Raw genomic sequence first — 20260 nt, forward strand, 5'->3', positions numbered from 1 at the left:
GCGGTGCCGCTGACAATGCCAGGGCCCCCTGGCAAATAGGTAATTATTAAAAAATAAACTTTTTTGCCTTTATTTGTGTCAAACAATATTTGTACTATTGGACACAAATTTGATGAATGTTTTGGAGTAATACGAATTTATAATACGAATACATGGGAAATAAATTATTCAATAAATACATTTTTAGTTAAAGATAACAAAATGAACAGAGTAAAATAATAGAAATAAATATCATTATTAAATATAAATGTGTCCTGCTTAACTTAAAAGTCCCCAACTAACGAACACAATTGGTTCCAGACGACCGTTCTTATGTTGAATTGTTCTTAAGTAGGGGAAAAGGTAATATTTCCAATGATATAGGTACTACATGTACGTGTATACATATACAGTATATGCGTATGTATGTAAATATGAGTTTGGATGCAGTAGTAAATACTAAACGGGGATAATTAATAAAAAAAACAATAATAAAAGTGATATAATAATACGTAATGATAAATGTTATTTACCTTTGAAGAGGAGTGGTCGAGCATACGTCATTGTGGAGGAGGAGTAGGAGGAGTTATTGAAAAAAGGACAAGTCGTCATCGTTGTTAGACTCTTCTAAAAGAGGTAGTGTTCTGTGGGTGGTGTAGAATAAAGCAGGCCTATTAACTCTTCAGAAACTTTAATCACACGCTCTGTCTGGGTTGTACAATTTAGCTTTCCATTTAGCTTTACACTGTATCTCCTCAGCGTCTAACTCTTCCTGTGTTGGTTTCCTTAGCTCTAAGGCTGCATTAGCAGTGTCACAGTGCCCTCTACTGGTCAAGCATGTACAGTAGCAGTGTAAATACTGATTGAGCGACTACAAGGCAAAATAAAATAAAATATAGACCAGTCGGCTTGTGTTCGTATCCGCGAGTGTTCGCTAGTCGGGTGTTCGTAAGTTGGGGACCTAGTGTACATTAATTGTTCGGGTTTGCGGTTGTCTCGAACTTTTATCACTATTACAGCGGTCAACTATTTGTCTTTTATTTATGACTGGCGACATTTCAATTGTCCACTAATTTACCAAGCACATCTCCACTCAAACAGTGGAGCCATCGTCTTTATTCTATTCTGTGCTCATTTGTCATTATACTGTATGAAGGCCTAATATCTGAATTGAACAAAAAACTACAATGAGTTTAAGCAAATATTCTTTGAGCCTTTGGTGGGCTACTCAAAATCAGCTGGCTAGATAGGAGACCCCTGTGATAGTATCACCATCATAAGGCTGGACACACTGTGTTTATGTTCATTAAACAACCACACACAAATAGTGTTTGGAGGACAAGACATCCTTAGTATCGTGACGACAAGAGAGTGACACTTGAAAAAGTTAATACGTACCCCTTGAAGTGATATCAAAAACGAGCTGAGAATTAACCGCATTGCTTGTTTGTTTTAAAAACAAAATGTCAGTGTGGTAAAAAGTCGCATTTGGAGTCTAAAAACACGAAGCTAGGTGGATAACTCTAGCTAGCTAGCGAGCTGCCGCCAGTGACAGCTAGGCAAAAATGCATGAAAAGTCGAACGGCAATAGGTTTGATAAGGACGTGATCAAACACGCTAGCACGGATTGCCATAGCCTGTGTCAAGTTGTCAAACTGAAGCCATGCAGGTTTTACGGTCTCGTGTTGATTCCCGTGGGAAAAGGGGACACAGAGCGTCCCTTGTTGTTGGCAACCCCATGTGACACAGCACACATGTAGGCTTTTGGCACAGGACGGCGATCGGTTTCTGTGATCGGCTTTGAAAGGCATTTATGGGCAAACGGAAATCGGCCGATGCTAATTGGTGGCAGATTGATCGAAGCATCGCTGATGAGAATAACAATAATAATAAACCAATAATATCATGATGGAAACCAAATCAAATATTCACCATAGGAAGCTTTAAATACCAGCTCTGAAGAGTTCATTTTAGGCCTATCTCTGGATGGGGGCCTCCTTCTTCTGGAGCTGCAGACCCCTCCTACTTCCCTGAGACATAGGCAACGCTGTAACTAGGAGTTGCAGTCAATCAGAGTGGGATCTTTAACTGTGCTTTCCACTGGGTCTCTTCGCCTCAGCCCACCACATCCACACTCCCAGCCGTCATGCATGCCTGCGTCAGGCAACATATGGAGTACTACCACTTCCTTCTGCTCTGGATCTGCAGCCAGCTGTTAGGTGAGTGAAAGGTGTTTTGGTCTGGATCTACTTATGTACCCTTAAAGGATAATGGGGCTGTCATACTGGATCTACGTATCTGCTGTGAATCTAAAGTTTAGGACTGTTTTTCTTTCAGAAGGAGATAAGTTGAAAAACTTTTGAGAAGGTAGTTGGTGACTTTTAAATCTGTCTCCTGAATTAGAAATCCTAGTTTCAATGCAGTACACGTTGTGTTTTTTGGAATAATACCATCTTACACGAATGAATCACAGTGTGAATAACATCCTAGCTTGACCTCTTGACCTTGTGTCAGGGTGGGCAGCAGAGAGGAGAGTTTGGAGGCTACTGAAAGTATGTTGACTGTTTCACACAGACTGAGGTGCCGTGTGTCTCATTGGAAGCAGATTTCTCTGTTCAAAAAGGAAAGTTGATGCTGTCTTCTCACAGTCAAGTTTCCAGTGACAGCAGGGGTTTGGGTTGTGAGCCAGAACTGCGGTCAATTAGCAGTGAAATCACTGCAGCAGACAGACATTGGGAACTGAAATGTTTACAATATTCATCACGTAGCATCATTTGCAAACACTGGATCAGACACGCCAATAAAATATTCTAACTCGGGGTGTCACGAAACACTCCGTTTACCAGACGAGACGATACACGAGATTGGGTCTACGAGACGAGATGAGATTTTAACTTTACTTTTAAGAAAAGCAATAATAATTGCAATGATTTAATTTCTACTACGTTACACTCTTCTGCACACTGTGTGTATGCTAGCGGCCCCGCCTCCACCCACCAAGACAAAACTGCATGACCGAGAAGAGGGCTCACTCCGTTCATGCCATTGTTCTATGGAAGAAATGCGCTAAGGTGCTGAACTCAATGCCCAGAGTGAACTCTCTTCTTGTCTGTTTGGAGGCACATGCTTTGCACATGGCAACATAATGAAGCTAGCAAAATTATGGAGTTCATTTTCATTTACTGTGTGATTAACTACTGTAATTACTTTATTATCGTCCCAGGCACTTTTCTTCTGAACATAAATCTTGTCACGTTTTAATGTCGTGACATCCTGTGACACCCCTAGTTGTAACTTTGCTGAATTTGAAAGCATGAGGTCTTTATGCAGTAACACAGCTGACATCTCTGAATACAATACATCCCCACTTTCCGTGCAAGTTACGCTCCACGCCGACCAGCGAATGGCAAAAATCTGCGAGTATTTGATACACTCCTAAAAATGTCTATTTGAGGGATGAGGGGATTTTGGCATCATACGGATAAATCCGATAACATAAAAAATAGCACCAATAAATGCTAATTTTAAAAGAACTCTCCAATGAAGCAAGATTACCCATATTGTACAGGTGATCAAATCAAGCGCTCCTTTTTTCTCCTGCCTGTGACATTAACGGCCTGCATCTCTAGTAATCATAATTATCATAATAATTGCACAGGCTGGTGTTGCAGCCGTAATCCACTCCGAGCTAAAGCTCAAGTCTGAACTCTCGACTTCACTTCCTGTCCTTCACACGTCAGGACACGTTTATAGCAACACACACAAACAGGAGTCGTCTTCTCTTTGATTGTGTCTAATATATTGGGTAAGAGGAGTGTAAAGGTGACTATAGGGGTGTTATTTCATGTCTAGAGGGCTCTAATGATGTTAAAAACTGTATTTGGAAGGTCAGAAAAAGATTTTCTACGCTCTGTGAAAATATTTGATTTATAAATAAGGAGTCCTACTATGTAGAAATTCACTTATCACAGGTGTCAAACCAATTAACTGCCATACATCAGGGATTACTGTATATATTTTTAACCAAAAATCAGTCTCATAGAGCAGTAGTTCCCAAACTTTTACCAGTGGCGTACCCCTTCAGACATTTGACCTGAAGCCACGTACAGCCCCTACTCATGCACATTTAAAAAACATAAACCTTTTAATCTTAATTAACTTGAAATATTGAACATGTTTAATTAATTTTATTGTAATTCCGGGTCAAAAACGAGTATTTTGCATGGTCACATTTTCATAAAGTTTCACATGAGCTCTGATAAATAGATAAGTAATCATCCTACATATATGTTATTCTAGTTTGCTGTTGGCATCCTTCCGTTTGAATGGATTGAATTTGAGCTTCACTTTTTTTGTCCACTCACGATGGCTACGGTTTAAGTCTGCATGTTAATTTAATACCAAATTGCAGGGGAAAGTTTAACATTTCCGATAAAGCTGTATCCAAAGTAGAAAAATACACACAAGCAACAATAAAGCCCCAATCACAGTGACAGGGTTTCACTGCTGCGCCGTGTGGGGATTGGTACACCAATATCAATGAAATATTCAAGATTAAACACTCACTTATTTGTTCATATGATGCACACAGAGCAATGGGCAGCATCACACTCACACTCCCTGCTGTTCTCATTGCGCCGTGAGGTGTTCAGGCGCTCTCGTAATTGAGTGTTAGGCGCTAATTCTTTTACATTTTTATTCACGTACCCCCTATGACAATTTGTGTACTCCTGGGGGTACGCGTACCCCACTTTGGGAACCTAGGCCATAGAGTATAACACAACACATTATTTATGGACTACTACTACTACTTCTTACTTTCCCGGTGACGCATTATCCTATCACTGCTGATCTAGGTTGAGGTCAACTACATTCTTTAGAAGTCAACAATCCTTAGTTCCTACATTTAGTAAACAAAAAGAGTTGAAGAGAAGAAATCACTTTTCCAAATATTTAGCAAGATTTTGGAATTTGTGGGAAGTAGTAACAGGAATTGTGCCAAAAGGGAGGGAGACTCCAGCCTTGCAGAGAAGGAGATGCTGGTTGTGGTGGGAGGACGGCTGTTTTGTCAGACATGTTCATCAAACGAGAGCGAGGCTGTGTTTGTGTATTCTTGGGACTTGGATCTGATGATCTTGTTAGATCACTTGGAGTGAGGACATCATACTGTACACAAAGCTCTCAGGCTCAGAGCGACAGTTCCCCTCCTTGCGGTAATAGACCGTCATCACGTGGCGCTCTCTCGCTTCCTGCTGCTCTGTTGTTATCCCTTAAGCCTAGGTCACAGCCGGACGTACGATTTTGTGCGATTCGTGGCGCTACCCAAATGGATAGATTAGTTCTTGTTCTCGTTTAGAACGTAGTTGTGGCGACCATGAAGGACGTACGGCTGTCGCTTCATTCGTACAGCCAACGCACGTAAGTTGTAACACCGACATCCGCCCAACTTACCACAAAAGTACTGACCTTGCGGTCCATGAAGGTTATAAGAACCATGCGCGAGCTGTACGTTGTGGGTACTAACAATGTAAGAGCCGTACCGGAAGTGCGATCACTAACCATACGTAATGGTTATTGATAAGTAATTATTGATTAGTAATATATTGGGGGTTCTTTTCCTTAATGACGCTTATTAAAAGACAGCATGCAGATCTTTATTCACCAACCGTGACCTCATGTAGCACATGCACAGATGTGCCACAGGCATATACAATACGTCACATGCGGTCACATATATAACAATATGCATTGCAACAGGAATCAAATATAATATATATTTACATACTGTATACATTACAATAGAGAGATAGCAAACAGAGGGAAAAACACATATACAATTTGATTTGAATTGATAAATACAAATACCGATACAATAAAACATATTAAACAAAGCCCTAGGCACCCCTGGAGCTTTATTTACCCGAGTTTTGGTGCAACTGATACCTATGTGGGGTGTACGTGTGGCGCACGACACACATACGGACACACGTTGGCCGCACGGACGACACACGAATACGTACAAAGTGCGGAAGTTTGTCTTCCAATCTGAAAAAAAACGTAAGTGCCCGTAAAGTTTGTTTGAAATGACAAAGAACCTTCGCGGCCGGTCTACGGCTCGAAAAACAGCACGTCACACGCGCTTCATCCATGTGTTTCTTGCATTTTTACCGGCCGTATGACCGGTTGTGCCCTAGGCTTTACCCTGGTTGGCAAGCCGGTGTGCTTGCCATGCTTCTGCCTCTGGACACGTGTCGCATTTGGCTTTCCTCCATCCGTTTATTGCTGTTTTTACTTCTGATTAAAACGCAATTGTCGGATCACTCGATCATGAGCTGCTATGTGCCATTAGTAGCTTTATTACGTTACTTTGTCAACTTTATTTTACTATTCTCATTTGCCTTTTTATTATTAATTTGTTTACCTCTGATTGCTGGAAGAACTAGAGGAAGCAGAAGTGACTCAATTTCCACAAAGAGATAATTTATCTGAGAAGCACAGTTGTGTTGTTGTATGCGTTACAATGACGCCACAATATGTCCAAATAACAGATGTTTATTGGAAGGAATCCTTAACCATAACATACTACTGTGTGTGTTGTCATGGTCGTCATGGTATTTTGACCTATGAGTGAAAGACATTTGGATTTGGTCATGTGTTGTCACGGAAACCAGGGTCAAATGGCTTGACAGGTTGACAGGGTTAGCGGGCTCTTAAGCCGAGCACAGTTGGCTGTTGTGTGTCACGAACATCTGGTTTTGGATGCATTATTTATGTTGGCATAGCCGAATCGTAATACTGTATAAGGTGCCAAAATGTTTAGTACAAAGTATCGTCCGTCTGTTGTTCAGAAAAAAAAACATTGAAATAGAAAACCCAGTGGATCAATGGAAAACACTGCACGCTGTGGATTTTCAGATTCCATTCGGATAGAAATTGTTCTCTTTTTCTTTTGACCTTATTTTATTGGCTCCATGTCATTTTTGCAACATTTTTCAAAATGTGTTATACTGATTACAATCCCTCGGTATATACTGTGTTGCTCAGCACACAGAACCAGACCACACACATGCAAGCGTGCAAGTAGAGATGCAAATGTTGATTTCCCCTGTGCTTTGCTCAAGCACCTCAACATATAGTCGGGAAGCAGACTAGCGTCTCTCCAACAACTGCCGTAGTTGCCCTTTGTCCACAGTGGGTTCCGCTTCCACTGCCACCCAAACCAGTAATCAGTCAAGTTCAGTCAACACATTTGTCTATGGAACGGATACCAGCCAGTGTGGCCGTACGAGTGGCTTTCAGCTCGATGCTTAGCACTCGCAGCTTGCATTCCTGGGTTTGAGCGTGCAGCCGTGCGCAGGGCTCGCTGAACCATGACGTCACCGACCCGTCGTCGTCATTGTGACCACAAGCGAGATTTGATGACTAACCAACATAATAGCTGAATATTTCGACTGGCTTGGCTCACCCCAGTCGACATTCTCCTGATATTTTGTTTTCTCAAACTTCAAAATGACTCGCAGAAGTAATTCCAATTCCTCGTAAGTCCAGCCAAGCCTTGGAAAGCAGGAGATAATGCGCATGTGTTCTTTCTTGTTCTATGATTTGGTGCGTTTCATTGTTTTCACTCAGTGATCAGTTCCCGTATGGATGTAACCATTTACACAAATGTTTTTCAACTTATCAAAAAAAAATGCCATGAACGTTTCCGTGTGGACAGGGCCTGAGTCTGTGACTCGGGTCTCCTCGACGTTGACCACATACAACTAGGGTTGGGTATCGTTTACATATTATCCGATACAAGTGCCATAAATACGATACTTAAATAGCATGTACATTTTATGACTGACTGTGGTTGGAAGAGGGGAATCGTGCTGAAAATCATCCTGATTATCTTACCGTGTGTACCCAGTTGAAATGACCCAAGCGCAACAGTGTGGGCTGTCAAGTCCTGGCTCTCAGACGGTCCGTGCTGTGTGAGGACTTCAATCATTAGCTTTGACTTTCTGTCACAGGCAATTAACTTGCACAGAGTGAGCTGGCATTTTAAAAAGAGCACTTCTGCTATGATACTGTGCTTAACATGATGCACTGCAGTGGCTGCTTTGTGTCAGTGGGACTGTGGTAGAGCTCCTGCAGCTTGATGTCGAGCCAAACACAGCAGTTGACTAATGTGGGTCACACCGGCAGCCGCCAGCTTTAGCTTTATTTGTTTGGGCATGAGAGTAGGTACTCGGAATACCCAGTGAAACTCTGACCTTGCACTTAACACATGCTGATACTTCTTGGAATATTAAATTGCTCTGCCACTTTTCTAGCCTGAAAGCCCGTCCATTCTCATATTTTCACTTGCTCGTACTTTTTCCTGTCCATGTCTAAGCTTTCACTCATTTCATGGTAAGACCTTTTTGTTGCTCTTCTTCAGGAAAATTCCTGTCTCAATGCATAAATTTAATTACTGGAATTACTTTGAATCCACTAGCAAAAAATTCAGAACAGGTTATGACGTCATACCGAAAAATCCGCTTAGAAATAGCTCTGATAACCGATAATTTTAAAAAACGCTCCATTGAGGCGAGATTACCCGTATTGTGCAGGGGTGTGCAAAGCAAGCACTCCTTTTTTTTTCTGCTGCCTTTAATGTTAACGGCCTGTCGTAACTTTCCCTGAGCTGAACTGTAAACAAACATTAACCTTATGATGTGCCAGTTGTACCAAATGCTCCCCAATGAGGGTAAAAAAAACAAACATTGAGCAAACAATAAAAGCTTATCAGCCACATGAAACGCCAGCGCTGCAGCATTTGAAAAGTGCAAAAGGTTTGCCAGAGACCTCCATGCCATCACACTGCTGCTCGGAGCGTATGCCTGAATCCATTGCACCTTGCTGGGCCATGCCATGTGGCTCCTCTCGTTCTATACTCCTGTTCTCATGACCTCCATAGCAGCACACCGGCTGCTCGGAGTATGTGTCCGAATACAGTGCACCTTGCTTGGCTACAGCAGGTGGCTCTTTCCGCTCTATACTCTGGTTCTCCTGATAGTAGTGATGTGGTAGTAGTAATGTCATGATATTTGATTAGGACTAATCAACAGGTACAGTTGGTCAAATCCTAATTTGTTCCAGTCCTTCTTGCCTCCAGGTGTGCACAAACTACAGTTAAATGTAAATTAAAAAAAGCTATCGGTTATCTGTACCATATCGGTCTTGAGAATCAGAGAATCGGTTTGAAAAAAAAGATATCGTGCATCTCGACTACAGACATAAAACTGATTCATTCTGATTCATTCTACTCCCCCCCCCAGCCAATCGTTGAATGTTTCTATGTAAACATAAACAGCCACGTTTGGGTGAGATCAAACTCCATCTTAACATGGGAAGCATTCATACAACAGGAAATGAGCAGAACGTGTCAATATTTACATGAAGCGCTCACATGGCAGCAATGACTATTTATTTTAGCGGAAATTTTGTGAAACCAAGCAAACTGACTTAAATCGTGTGCCAGTCAGCGTGGGACAAACATGACTAACTTGATTGACAAGCATGAATAACCTATTGACTCCGTGACTGTCAATCATAGCTTGAAGTGATGTTTCCAGATACTTGCAAAGGAACAGTGCAAGTAGATGTTTGTTTTTGTTTGCTGTTTGTTTATACTGCTTGTTTATACAGCGTGCCTCAATCTTCGCTATCTAAGACATGCACATTGTGTCAAACGTCTGTTCAGATCCAACGAGGAAGAAAACAGCTGCTCCACTTTCCGGACGAGAGAGAGCAGATTTATCACCTGGAAATGACCGTGCCAATATGTACTACATACAGTAATCCCTCCTTTACAGTCCATGATAACTGAATTTCTGCAAAGTAGGATTCCTTCTTCATGAATGGAACATTTTCATAGTTACGGCAAATAAAACCTGTTTATGACCTTCTAAATATAGTTTTTAACATTATTAGCGCACTCTAGACATGAAATAACACCCATATAGTCACCTTTATACTTGTATTACCCAATAGTAGACAGAATTTAAAAAAGAACATTTAAGACATAAATTAAACTTGTGCTTGTGTGTGTTACAGTAAATGTGTTCCGGAAATGTGGCCAGGAAGTGACATGGGGGGTTCAGAGTTGAGTTTAAGCTGAATAACAGCCACAACAACATGCTAACGTTAGCATGGTAGCATTTTTTGCCATTTTAATGAGTATCTGCAGACACTTAGCACTACCATGCTAGATCTTGCGTGCTAATATTCGCATATTAGCATGTGAACATTAGCAAAGTACTCTTTTTAGCCGTTTTTATATATAAGTACAAAAATATAGAAACACTTAGTGCTATTATGCAAAGTGTTAGCATGCTCACATTAGCATGTTAACATTTCTAACATGCTCACATTGCTGCCGCGCTAACATTAGCATAGTACATTTTTTTGACATTTTCATAAGTATTAAAATACGCAGACACTTAGCTACACCATGCTAGATGTTGCATTTTAACGTTAGCATGTTAGCATTGTTAGCGTGGTAACATTAGCATAGTAGCATTTTTGCCATTTTCACAAGTAGAAGCTTATACTAATATATAAGTGTTTATAAACACTACATTTATAAACACTATCATACCAGGTATCATTCATACATTGACTTTACATTTCAGCAGCAAAAGAACAGTGCAAGTACATGTTTTGTTTATGTTTGCTATTTGTTTATTCTGCTTGTCAGCATGCCTAAGTCTTCTCTATCTAAGGAATGCACATTGTGTCAAACATCTGTTCAGATCCAATAGTTCTTCAAGGAAGAAAACAGCTGCTCAGCTTTCCGGATGAGAGAGAGCAGATACCGAGAGCCCTTTCACCCAATCATGTTCAACTGGATTATGTGCTCTGCACTGGAACACGTTAACTATCTTTAGCTGGAGTAGTACACCAAATTTTGTGGCCCCCTACTTGACCAGCCAGCGCATCCTTGGTGTTTTCTACAAATGTTATATACATTGTGGTGAACTTGAGGCCCACAAGAGCTGGTCAACACTAAACTAGAAAATTGGATCAGTGCTTCTTTCAGTGCTTCACCCAGACTCTACCTCCAGTTGCACCAGGTAAACAACAAGAGCATAGCTTAGACCAAACACACTGAAAAAACCACTTCCACACTTACCACTTACGTAAGCTCGCTCGTACTTCTTGCAACCTTCATGCGAAGGAACTCAAGGTCAGTACTGTTATTGCAAGTTTGACGGACGTTGGTCTTACAACTTACGTGTGTTGGCTGTACGAATGAAGCGGCAGCCGTACGTCCGAGCCAACCTCACATTTCGTTCGTGGTACGCACGTTCGACTTACAGGTTGTATTTTGGGTGTGCGGAGACCTTACTCCCTCATGGTCACCACAACTCCGTTCTCCAAGAACAAAAGAAAAAGGTGCGATTTGGGGAACGCCACAAATTGCACGGCCAAAAGATTATACGTCCGGTTGTGACCGAGGCTTTACGAAAACACCGTCTTACTGTCTTCCATTTCTCTAGCCACATATTATTGACTGAACGAGTACACAAATAATCAATTGCAAATAACCTTGTTTCAACTTTGACCCTGGTGGAATCAGTTGTACATGTTCTTCATTGCTTTGCCTTGTTGTTTGCATTCAACATGCAAATGTCTACACGGCTCTGATGGATGTCATGAAAAGACCTTCTGTGTCTGGCCTTTTGATGAAAAACAGACTCACTGTTTTTTTCCACCACCCGCAAAGCTGTCAGCTGATATGAGTGACAGCTCGCATACAATGGAGAAAACACATTTGCTTTGATCTGTAATCACGTCACAAAACCCAAGTGCTGTTGGGGTTTCTGCAGTGTTTCTGCCTCTGTGTTGAGCTACGCTGTTGTGTCACACAATACTGAATGAATGCAAAAAGCATCGGGGCATCACTTGGAAATGACTGTTTCAATATGTACTACAGTAATCCCTCCTTTACTGACCGTGATGACATTAGCATAATAGCATTTTTAGCCATTTTCATTAATACTACCATTGGAAGATGCTGCCATGCTACGTCGTGCATGTTAATGTTAGCATAGTAACATTTTAGCCATTTTCATAAGTAGAAACTTATATAGCACTAGCATGCTAACATTATTATCGTAGCATTTTTAGCCCTTTTCATGAGTATTAACATTGTCAGACACTTGTGACTATCATGCTGGGTTTTGCATGCTAACATTAGCATTGCTAACATTAACATCATAACACTTTAGCCGTTTTCATAAGTAGAAATGTAAGTAAAAACTTAACTGTTATATGTTAGCATGTCGGCTTTAGCATGCTATCATTATCATAGTAGCCTTTTTTGACATTTTTATAAGTATTAATATACAGCGACACGCTGTATATTAATAGCTTTACCATGCTAGATGTTGCATGCTAACGTTGGCATGTTAGCATTGCTAGCATGCTAACATTAGCATAGTATCATTTTAGCCATTTCAGAAGTAGAAACACTTTTCTTTTCTGCACATTTCCGCGACAGGAAAATTCTTAATTCGTAAAATTTGCTTCAATATGCATATTTATTGAGAAATAGGCCGTTATCAACTACTAAAAAAAAGATTTATTAATTCACATATGTTTGAAAACCGTAATACAGTCAAGCCGCAAAATTTGAACCGCGATACGGTGAGGGACGACTGTATAGCAGGAAATTCTGTCCCATGAGGAAGAATTGTCCCGGTTGTTGTGGTTTGCACGCCATACTGTGGACTTACTGTGGCAGACATATGTCCTATTCAACACACACTGTAAGTATTAATTAGCCATTAGTGAAGCTTGTTTTTCTTACATATGCATGAAATGGTATTTTCACAAGTTAAAAATTCTCCTCATTACAGTCATGTAACGTTAATGAGATCTGTATTTCTTCATACAAACAATTGGGCATTACGAAGCTGTGACTCTATCACTTGATAAAAAGTTAATATCATTTAAAAAATTAATGGAGAAGTTCAGACAACTCATCTAAAACGAAATCTCATTTAAACCTCATTTAAACCATGAAAAAACCTTTATGACGCTGCCTCCTAAAAGCATCGGCATCTAGAATCGTTAGGAACCGGAACAGATGATCATCTTTGGGTATTGATTTGTTCATGCATTATTTGATGTCCCAGCTTTGACTTATGTGTCTTATGTGCTATTTTTTTCTTCTTTTTTCCAGGATTTCATGACTGCTTTAATATTGACATAACAAAACACAGGATCATCAAAGGTCCAAAGCCAGCCCAGTTTGGATACACTGTTCAGCAACATGTGGCTGCTGGGGGAGAAAAATGGTAAGACACATTCTATTGAAACATGCGCCTTCTGAAATCTTGCTCAATGTCGGAGAGTTCTAAAGGTCTGCTCGCACTGTGGACGAATCCATCCAAATATCAGTAGGTAAAAATTAGGGGTGCACGATAATTCAGATATCAGGAATTAAGACGTCATAATAATAGATTTGATAACATAAAAAAATAGCTCAGATAACTGATAATTTAAAAAAACGCTCAAAATCAAGCGCTCCTTTTTTCTCCTGCCTGTGACGTTAACGGCCTGTCGTAACTTACCCACAGCTCACATGCAAACAAACTTTCTGAGGAAGACATTTTGCATGCTAGTTGTACCAAATGCCAAATACCAAACCCCATCGAACACACAAAAAACCTTATCAGCCACCTGGAAGACCAGCGCCGCATTTTTTGAAAAGTGCAAAAGATTTGCCAGAGACCTCCGTGGCATCACACCGGCTGCTCGGAGCCTGTGCCCGAATACAGTGCACCTTGCTGGGCCACAGCAGGTGGCTCCCTCCGCTCTATACTCCTGTTCTCCTGATAGTAGTGATGTGGTAGTAGTAATGTCATGATATTTGATTAGGACTAATCAACAGCGACAGTTGGTCAAATCCTAATTCGTTGAAGTCATTCTTACCGCCAGGTGTGCACACACTACAGTTAAATGTAAATTAAAAAAGTAGATGTGAAAACGTTATCGGTTATTGGCACCATATCGGTCTTGAGAAGCACAACTGGTTTGAAAAAAAGATATTGTGCGTCTCTCGTAAAAATCACTTAGTGGTCTTGAAAAATGTCCAAGTAAAAATGATCAGTATCTGTACTGCCGATACTGACCCTGTATTTACTTTAGTATTGGATCGATACCAAAATGTGTGGTATTGCCAGCGTCTACAAGAAAGATCAAATAAATATGTTGCGAATGTCGAAACCAATGTAAACGATGTGTTCGTTTACTAAAGTTAAATCGTGTGTATCTTTGTTGCTCGATACCACACCATTACCTCATCACGCCGACTCCTGAATCCCACACACGTCCTATTTGGCCAACTGGCATCGTGTGATTGCCAAAATGTCTTCCTGGCATGTTTAAAATAGCTTCAAAAAGCATGGTGCAATTGGTACAATGTGGACCTGTTCGTGCGTGCGTGTGTGTGTGTGTGTGTGTGTATGTGTATGTGTATGTGAAAAGCATTAGTTCTCGTTCTGTCTCCAGTGACTGACTGGCTTTACCTAGCAGAAAGAAAATGTGTTTCCTCAAATGTTTAAAACAGTCTCCTGAAGTCATGAGAATAATGAAGGAGAGCCTGGAAACTTGTATATTAGTTTGCATAGTCATCCATTTTCTGTCACAAGTCTTTTAAGAAAAGAACCATTGTTCACTTGGACTTGCATTCATCTGCATTCATCATTCAGATTAATCAAGATTAATTGAGTAATCAAGTAGTAACTGATTAACGGAGTAATAGGTTAGGGCCCAGACGGACCAATATACGAAGCAGTTCGTGGTTTGGTTGGCAACGTATCGGAAAAGAGGCAAAAAAAAGTCAAAGGTGATGTGTGTGAATATGTCGTTTTACCCAAAACACAAACATAATTCATTCATTCAATACATTCATACTGTAGCTGACTAAGGACATTAAAAAATATTCATATTTCAGAGGCTGAAAGGCTTGATTGATTGTTGCGGCTCTAATAATATACATCTATTGAAATGCCAGTTAATTGATCATAGCTAGGGATGCTCCAATCAGGTTTTTATGCTGCCGATTCCAATACCGATCATTCATGAGTGCGATCAGCCGATACGATCTCATAGATTAACTGTAAGTTTTTCAATGTATTAAAAATGAGCGGTATTGGCCCGGGCCACCAATGGACAATTCCAAGGACCCCTGGCAAATAGGTAATTATTAATAAATAAACTTTTGGGTGGACAACTTTGAGGTTTTACAGTTTTGAGGACAAGACAAGACAACAAGAGAGTAACATTTTTCAGTGACACTTGAAAAAGTTAGTACATACTTCCGTGAAGGTACTTTCCCATGGGACAAAAACGAACTTCGACCTAACCGCACTGTGCTACAAAGTCGCATTTGGAGTCCGAAGATGAGAAGGTAGCTCTAGCTAGCTAGCTATCTGCTGCCAATGACAGCTAGGAAAAGCGTGTAAACAAAAATGTCTTGTGAGTGATCAAACACGCTGGCATCGATTGGTGTAGCCTGTGTCAAGCTGCCAAACTGAAGCCGTTGAGATTTTACAGACAAGTGTTTATTCTCGCATCTCTTGTCGGCTCAATACGGGTGTTGGTAAACCTGCCGTATGTGACACAGAACACATGTAGGGTTTGCCACCGCATGCCGATCGGCTTTGAAAGGTACTTATCAGCATATGCCAATCATGTGTTTTGCCAATACTAACCGTTGGCCGATGGATTGGAGCATCCCTAATCATAACCAAATTGGTCAGTTGTGTGAAAATGATTGTTAATTAGGCATGTATTGAAGCGGAGTATACAAAAATGAGTGCACTACTTGACTGCAACCAGCAGAGGCACTATTTTTTAAGTCTTAACTAGAATGAGTCTGGAAAAAGAACACCATGACTTTAGCAACTGGATAGAAATATGAGCAACTTCTTTTACCTTTGTTGTTACTCAAAATTTTCTCCATAGCTCATAAAGGAAATTTGGTTATGGTGCAAAAAAATCTAAAGTTAACTTAAAAAAAAGAAACACGTCCTACTGTTCTCCGAAGTTCTTCAAGATGTTGCAGCATGTCTTTGAGAATTTGTGCACATTCATTCAAAAGAACATTGGACCTCATTCACGAACATCGTCTTAAAAGTCTTCTTAAGAAGTGTACTTAAGAAGGCGTGGGTTGGAAACTGTGCCACATTCACGACGCGTTCTTAAGTAGGGATAATCGTTCGCACCGGTGTTCTTAGGTTGATGAATGCCAACTGCGATGCCCGTGCATGTGAGCCCTAATTTGCATAGGTCACCGCCTACTATTTCCTATATAAGGTAAAAAATGTGCCGTGCGCAACAGGCAGCTGGAGGCGGAGATGGCAACGCGCAAGGGCAAGACTGAGGAGCAGCTGGACAACAAACGAAAGAAAAACTTAAATTCTACTGAAATAGAGGTGCTTTTACAAGGAGTGAGCGAACACAAGACCACCTTATTTTCACGTGTATCCACCGGTCATCAGGCCATCCAAAAAGAGTCGGCATGGAGCACCATTGCAGGAAACATAAATGCCGTTTCCACGGAGAAACGCGCCACCGCAGAGGTTAAAAAGAAGTGTTTTCACTTGAAAATAGACTCAAAAAAAAAGATTGGACTGCACCGGAGGGATCTGGAGGAAACGAGAGGTGGGCCATCAATCAAAAACCAAACCATTTCGGAAACTCTAGAAAATATTTACACAATCATGATGGAAAAATAAAGTCAAAATACATAGTTTGTGTGTGACAATTGATTTTTTCTATGGTTACATTTGATTAGACGCTGCCTAATTAATACAGCAGCCCCGTGCTCTGGCTCAAGACGTGGCTGGAGGCGCGTGTCCTTATCTGGGGGTGCTCCGTGCGCAGTAGGCACACCACGTTTCATTGCGATGTTATTCTGATGATCCTGCACACCTGCAAGAACAGAGAGGGAAGTCTGAAGCCTGAAGCGGGACATCAAATATTCGTGGCTTTCAGCAAATAAATCTAATGGTCCCTTCACATTCTCTCTCTGCGCAGCGCACGTCCAGCCAGCTACTTTTTTTTTTTGATGAATTGGGATTTGAATATATATTTATCGATGGAATATATTTTAGTTGTTTTGATGATAAATAATTGTTGGGATATTTTTGCATGAGGGCGATTACGCATTGAAAGTGCAAGCGTTGCTTGTGCGTAAGAGTCCTCCTGAGCGTTCGTAGAATTTGTTCTTAGATCTAAGAACTGTGAGTTAAGAACACGTTTCGTGAATGCCAAAAATCTTCATAAGAAAGCTTTAAGAACACATTTGTGCGTAAGAACGTTTCGTGAATGAGGCCCAATGTTCCGCACCAAACTCATCCGTGCTTTGTGGACTGGTGCACTGTCATGCTGGAGCTGGAAGTGTTCCACCGATATTGGAAGTATAGAATTTTCCCAGTGACTAAGATGAGGGGGAATTAAAGATTTAGGGCAGGGGTGTCAAACTCGTGCCATGGAGGGCCGAGACACTGCAGGTTTTCTTTCCAGCCAGTCACTACAGTAAAGCAGGTGATTTAATGATCAACACCTTCAGTTTGAGGGAAGGAGCTCATCAATTAAATCACCTGCTGAAGAAACTGGTTGGAGAGAAAACCTGCAGCGTCTCAGCCCTCATGTGATTTAGTTGGAAAGTCCAACTCCTGATTGATTCACTACGACATTATGACTTTAGTCCAATGCAGTTCTATATCTGCTCATCAGATCACAGTCAGACCGGGGTGGACAGAAAACACTGAAACACAGAAAACAAATGTTTGAAGTTTGACTTGCCAATCACTTGTCATCCGTACTTATTAACACGAGTATTGGTCAGAGTTAGTATACCTATTCTTTCTCACCAAACAGTGCCATCACAAGAGAACCAACATAATATATATTTTATAAGTAGCAGCTTCATTATTATTCAGAGTTAATTGCGAAGGCACTACTGCTTCATGTCAACCTCCAAGCCAAACTGGTCAAATAATGCCGCCAGTGTTTATGGAAAAGATGACATACTTGGTGTACTGTCCCATGCTGATTTATTTGACTGTTTCTCCCGTTATTCATCTTCTTTCAGCCTTAGGCAGCTTGGGATAGTCACAGCCTTTGCTTGTGTGTATGTGTTTGAAAAGAAAGGCAGTATTGTATGCAAGAGCTTTCAGCTGCCAATAAAATCAACCTCAAACCTCAAGGCTTGAACCTGACTGAAACGCTCACAGCGTTTTACTGTGTTTGTGTGTGCGTGTGCATGTGTGTGTGTGTTATTGTTTTTGTCAACATATTCCCAAAGCACACTGAAACAAATATTTACATATATTACAGACAAAGGGAGTTGCCAAGTTGAAAAGAGGTCACCCTGTCAAAAACATGTCATTGCTGTTCATACACACTCTGTGAACTGTAGTCCCCATAGATCGTCTTTCAGAGCAGATTCCCATAGATGGATAGTCTTCCAGAGCAGATTACCATAGGTAGATAGCCTTCCAGAGCAAATTCCCAGAGTCTTCTAGAGCAGACTCTCATAGATAGGTAGTCTTGCTGAGCAGATTCCCATAGATAGATTGTCTTCCAGAGCAGATCCCCATAGATAGATAGTGTTCCAGAGGAGATTCTCATAGATAGATAGTGTTCCAGAGGAGATTCCCATAGATAGATTGTCTTCCAGAGCAGATCCCCATAGATAGACAGTCTTTCGAAGCAGATTCCCATAGATAGATAGTGTTCCAGAGGAGATTCCCATAAACACATGGTCTTCCAGAGCAAATTCCCATAGATAGATAGTCATCCAGAGCAGATTACCAGAGATAGACGATCTTCCAGAGGAGATTCCCATACAAAGTCTTCACATTATGTACAGGAGTTGACGAGAGGCCTCACAACCTCGACTGGGAAAGACCTTGAATGTAAAAAGTGATGAGATAGAGGAGAAGCGTTCTTGACATACACCTCATGACACGTCCTTCCACTGTTTATTTTTCTACTGTTGTTCCACGGCTCCTCATTGGGGACCTGACCTTTACCTCTTTGCTAAGCTGCACGGTTTGGCTGCCAGAGACAACTGCTACTAGCCTCAAGTCTTTAATCACTGAGTTCATAGTGGGTTTATAGCTAATTGTAAAGCCGCATGGCATGGCGTTTGACAATGGTTTATGCACATCAATGGTAAGGAGCAGGTTCAGCAGCATGGCTGGTGAATGGTTTGACGATGCTGCAAGAAGGGTGGTCTGTGGAAGTGGTAACTGTGTTATTAATGGAAATAGGACTGCATATTATAAACAGTTATTGTGATGAGACACACTGGGCCACTGTGCATTGTTATTCAACAGCCACCATCACCTCATATTGCAGAATGATAATGCACGGCCCCATGTTACGGGAATCATTATGTATCGGCTGTCAACTGGTGCAGCAATGCAAGAGTAAGTTGCTAAACTTCACTCCCTGACACGTTAAGAGTTGTGCTGGACATCAAGTTGACAGTCCTGGCTTTTAGCTCGATGTCTAGTGCTCTAGACTCTCATTCTACGGACCCTGGTTTGAGCTCAGGCAGAACATGGGGCTGGCTGGACGAGGTGGGTTATTCATTTATTTTATTAAATTCTGTCATCTGAAAGTATAAATCTGAAGATCAGGAAAAGGGGACTACGGTGGCCAATAAAGCGCCATGTAAAATGTTATCCATTTTTACCAAATAAGTGTCCTTACTCGCTGAAAAAATGTTCTTGGAGGTAACTGGCAAATGGGGGGCACCATGACACATGTGGCACAAGCAACGTGTGAACATTTTTGTTTCTTTTCCTTCTCCTGACCTAGAAGTCCACACCAAGTTGGCGATGGTCTGCTTTTGCTATAAAGTGGTGTCGAGTATCTTTCCTGTGGTGCACACTGAACTCTTTGCTCCTTCATTGCTTTTCCTGTCATTCACTTCAACTGTTCACTTGTTCAAATCCTCTTTGAACCAGTTGCATAAAGTGAAGCATCACCAGGAATTCCAATTGATGGAATCATGCAATGTTTTATTATTTGAGTCCTGGTCATGACTGGTCCTGAAACATCATTTCTCTCTTTTTTATTTTTATTTTTTACTTCTCTTCAGTTTAAGAGATCTTCAAATCCTTTTATTGACATTTATAAGGCCCCACTCAGGAAAGCCATAGTAAAGTCAAGTGAGAGACTCGACTACATCATGAGAAAAGAATGTCCTCCACAGACAGAAGAAACC

General features: G+C 41.0%; 1 protein-coding gene across 1 annotated transcript in view; it reads left to right on the forward strand.

Annotated features, from left to right (window-relative positions):
- The first annotated feature begins 2063 nt into the window (after positions 1–2063).
- itga11a (integrin, alpha 11a) overlaps positions 2064–20260 on the forward strand; it is a 79568-nt gene continuing 61371 nt past the window's right edge. The window contains exons 1-2 of the mRNA XM_054771522.1: positions 2064–2198; positions 13193–13307. Coding sequence (XP_054627497.1) covers positions 2126–2198; positions 13193–13307 — 188 coding nt within the window. The 5' untranslated portion in view covers positions 2064–2125. The remainder of the gene's footprint in view (positions 2199–13192; positions 13308–20260) is intronic.

The sequence above is a fragment of the Dunckerocampus dactyliophorus genome, chromosome 3, assembly GCF_027744805.1.
Source record: "Dunckerocampus dactyliophorus isolate RoL2022-P2 chromosome 3, RoL_Ddac_1.1, whole genome shotgun sequence".
NCBI classification, from domain to species: Eukaryota; Metazoa; Chordata; class Actinopteri; order Syngnathiformes; family Syngnathidae; genus Dunckerocampus; species Dunckerocampus dactyliophorus.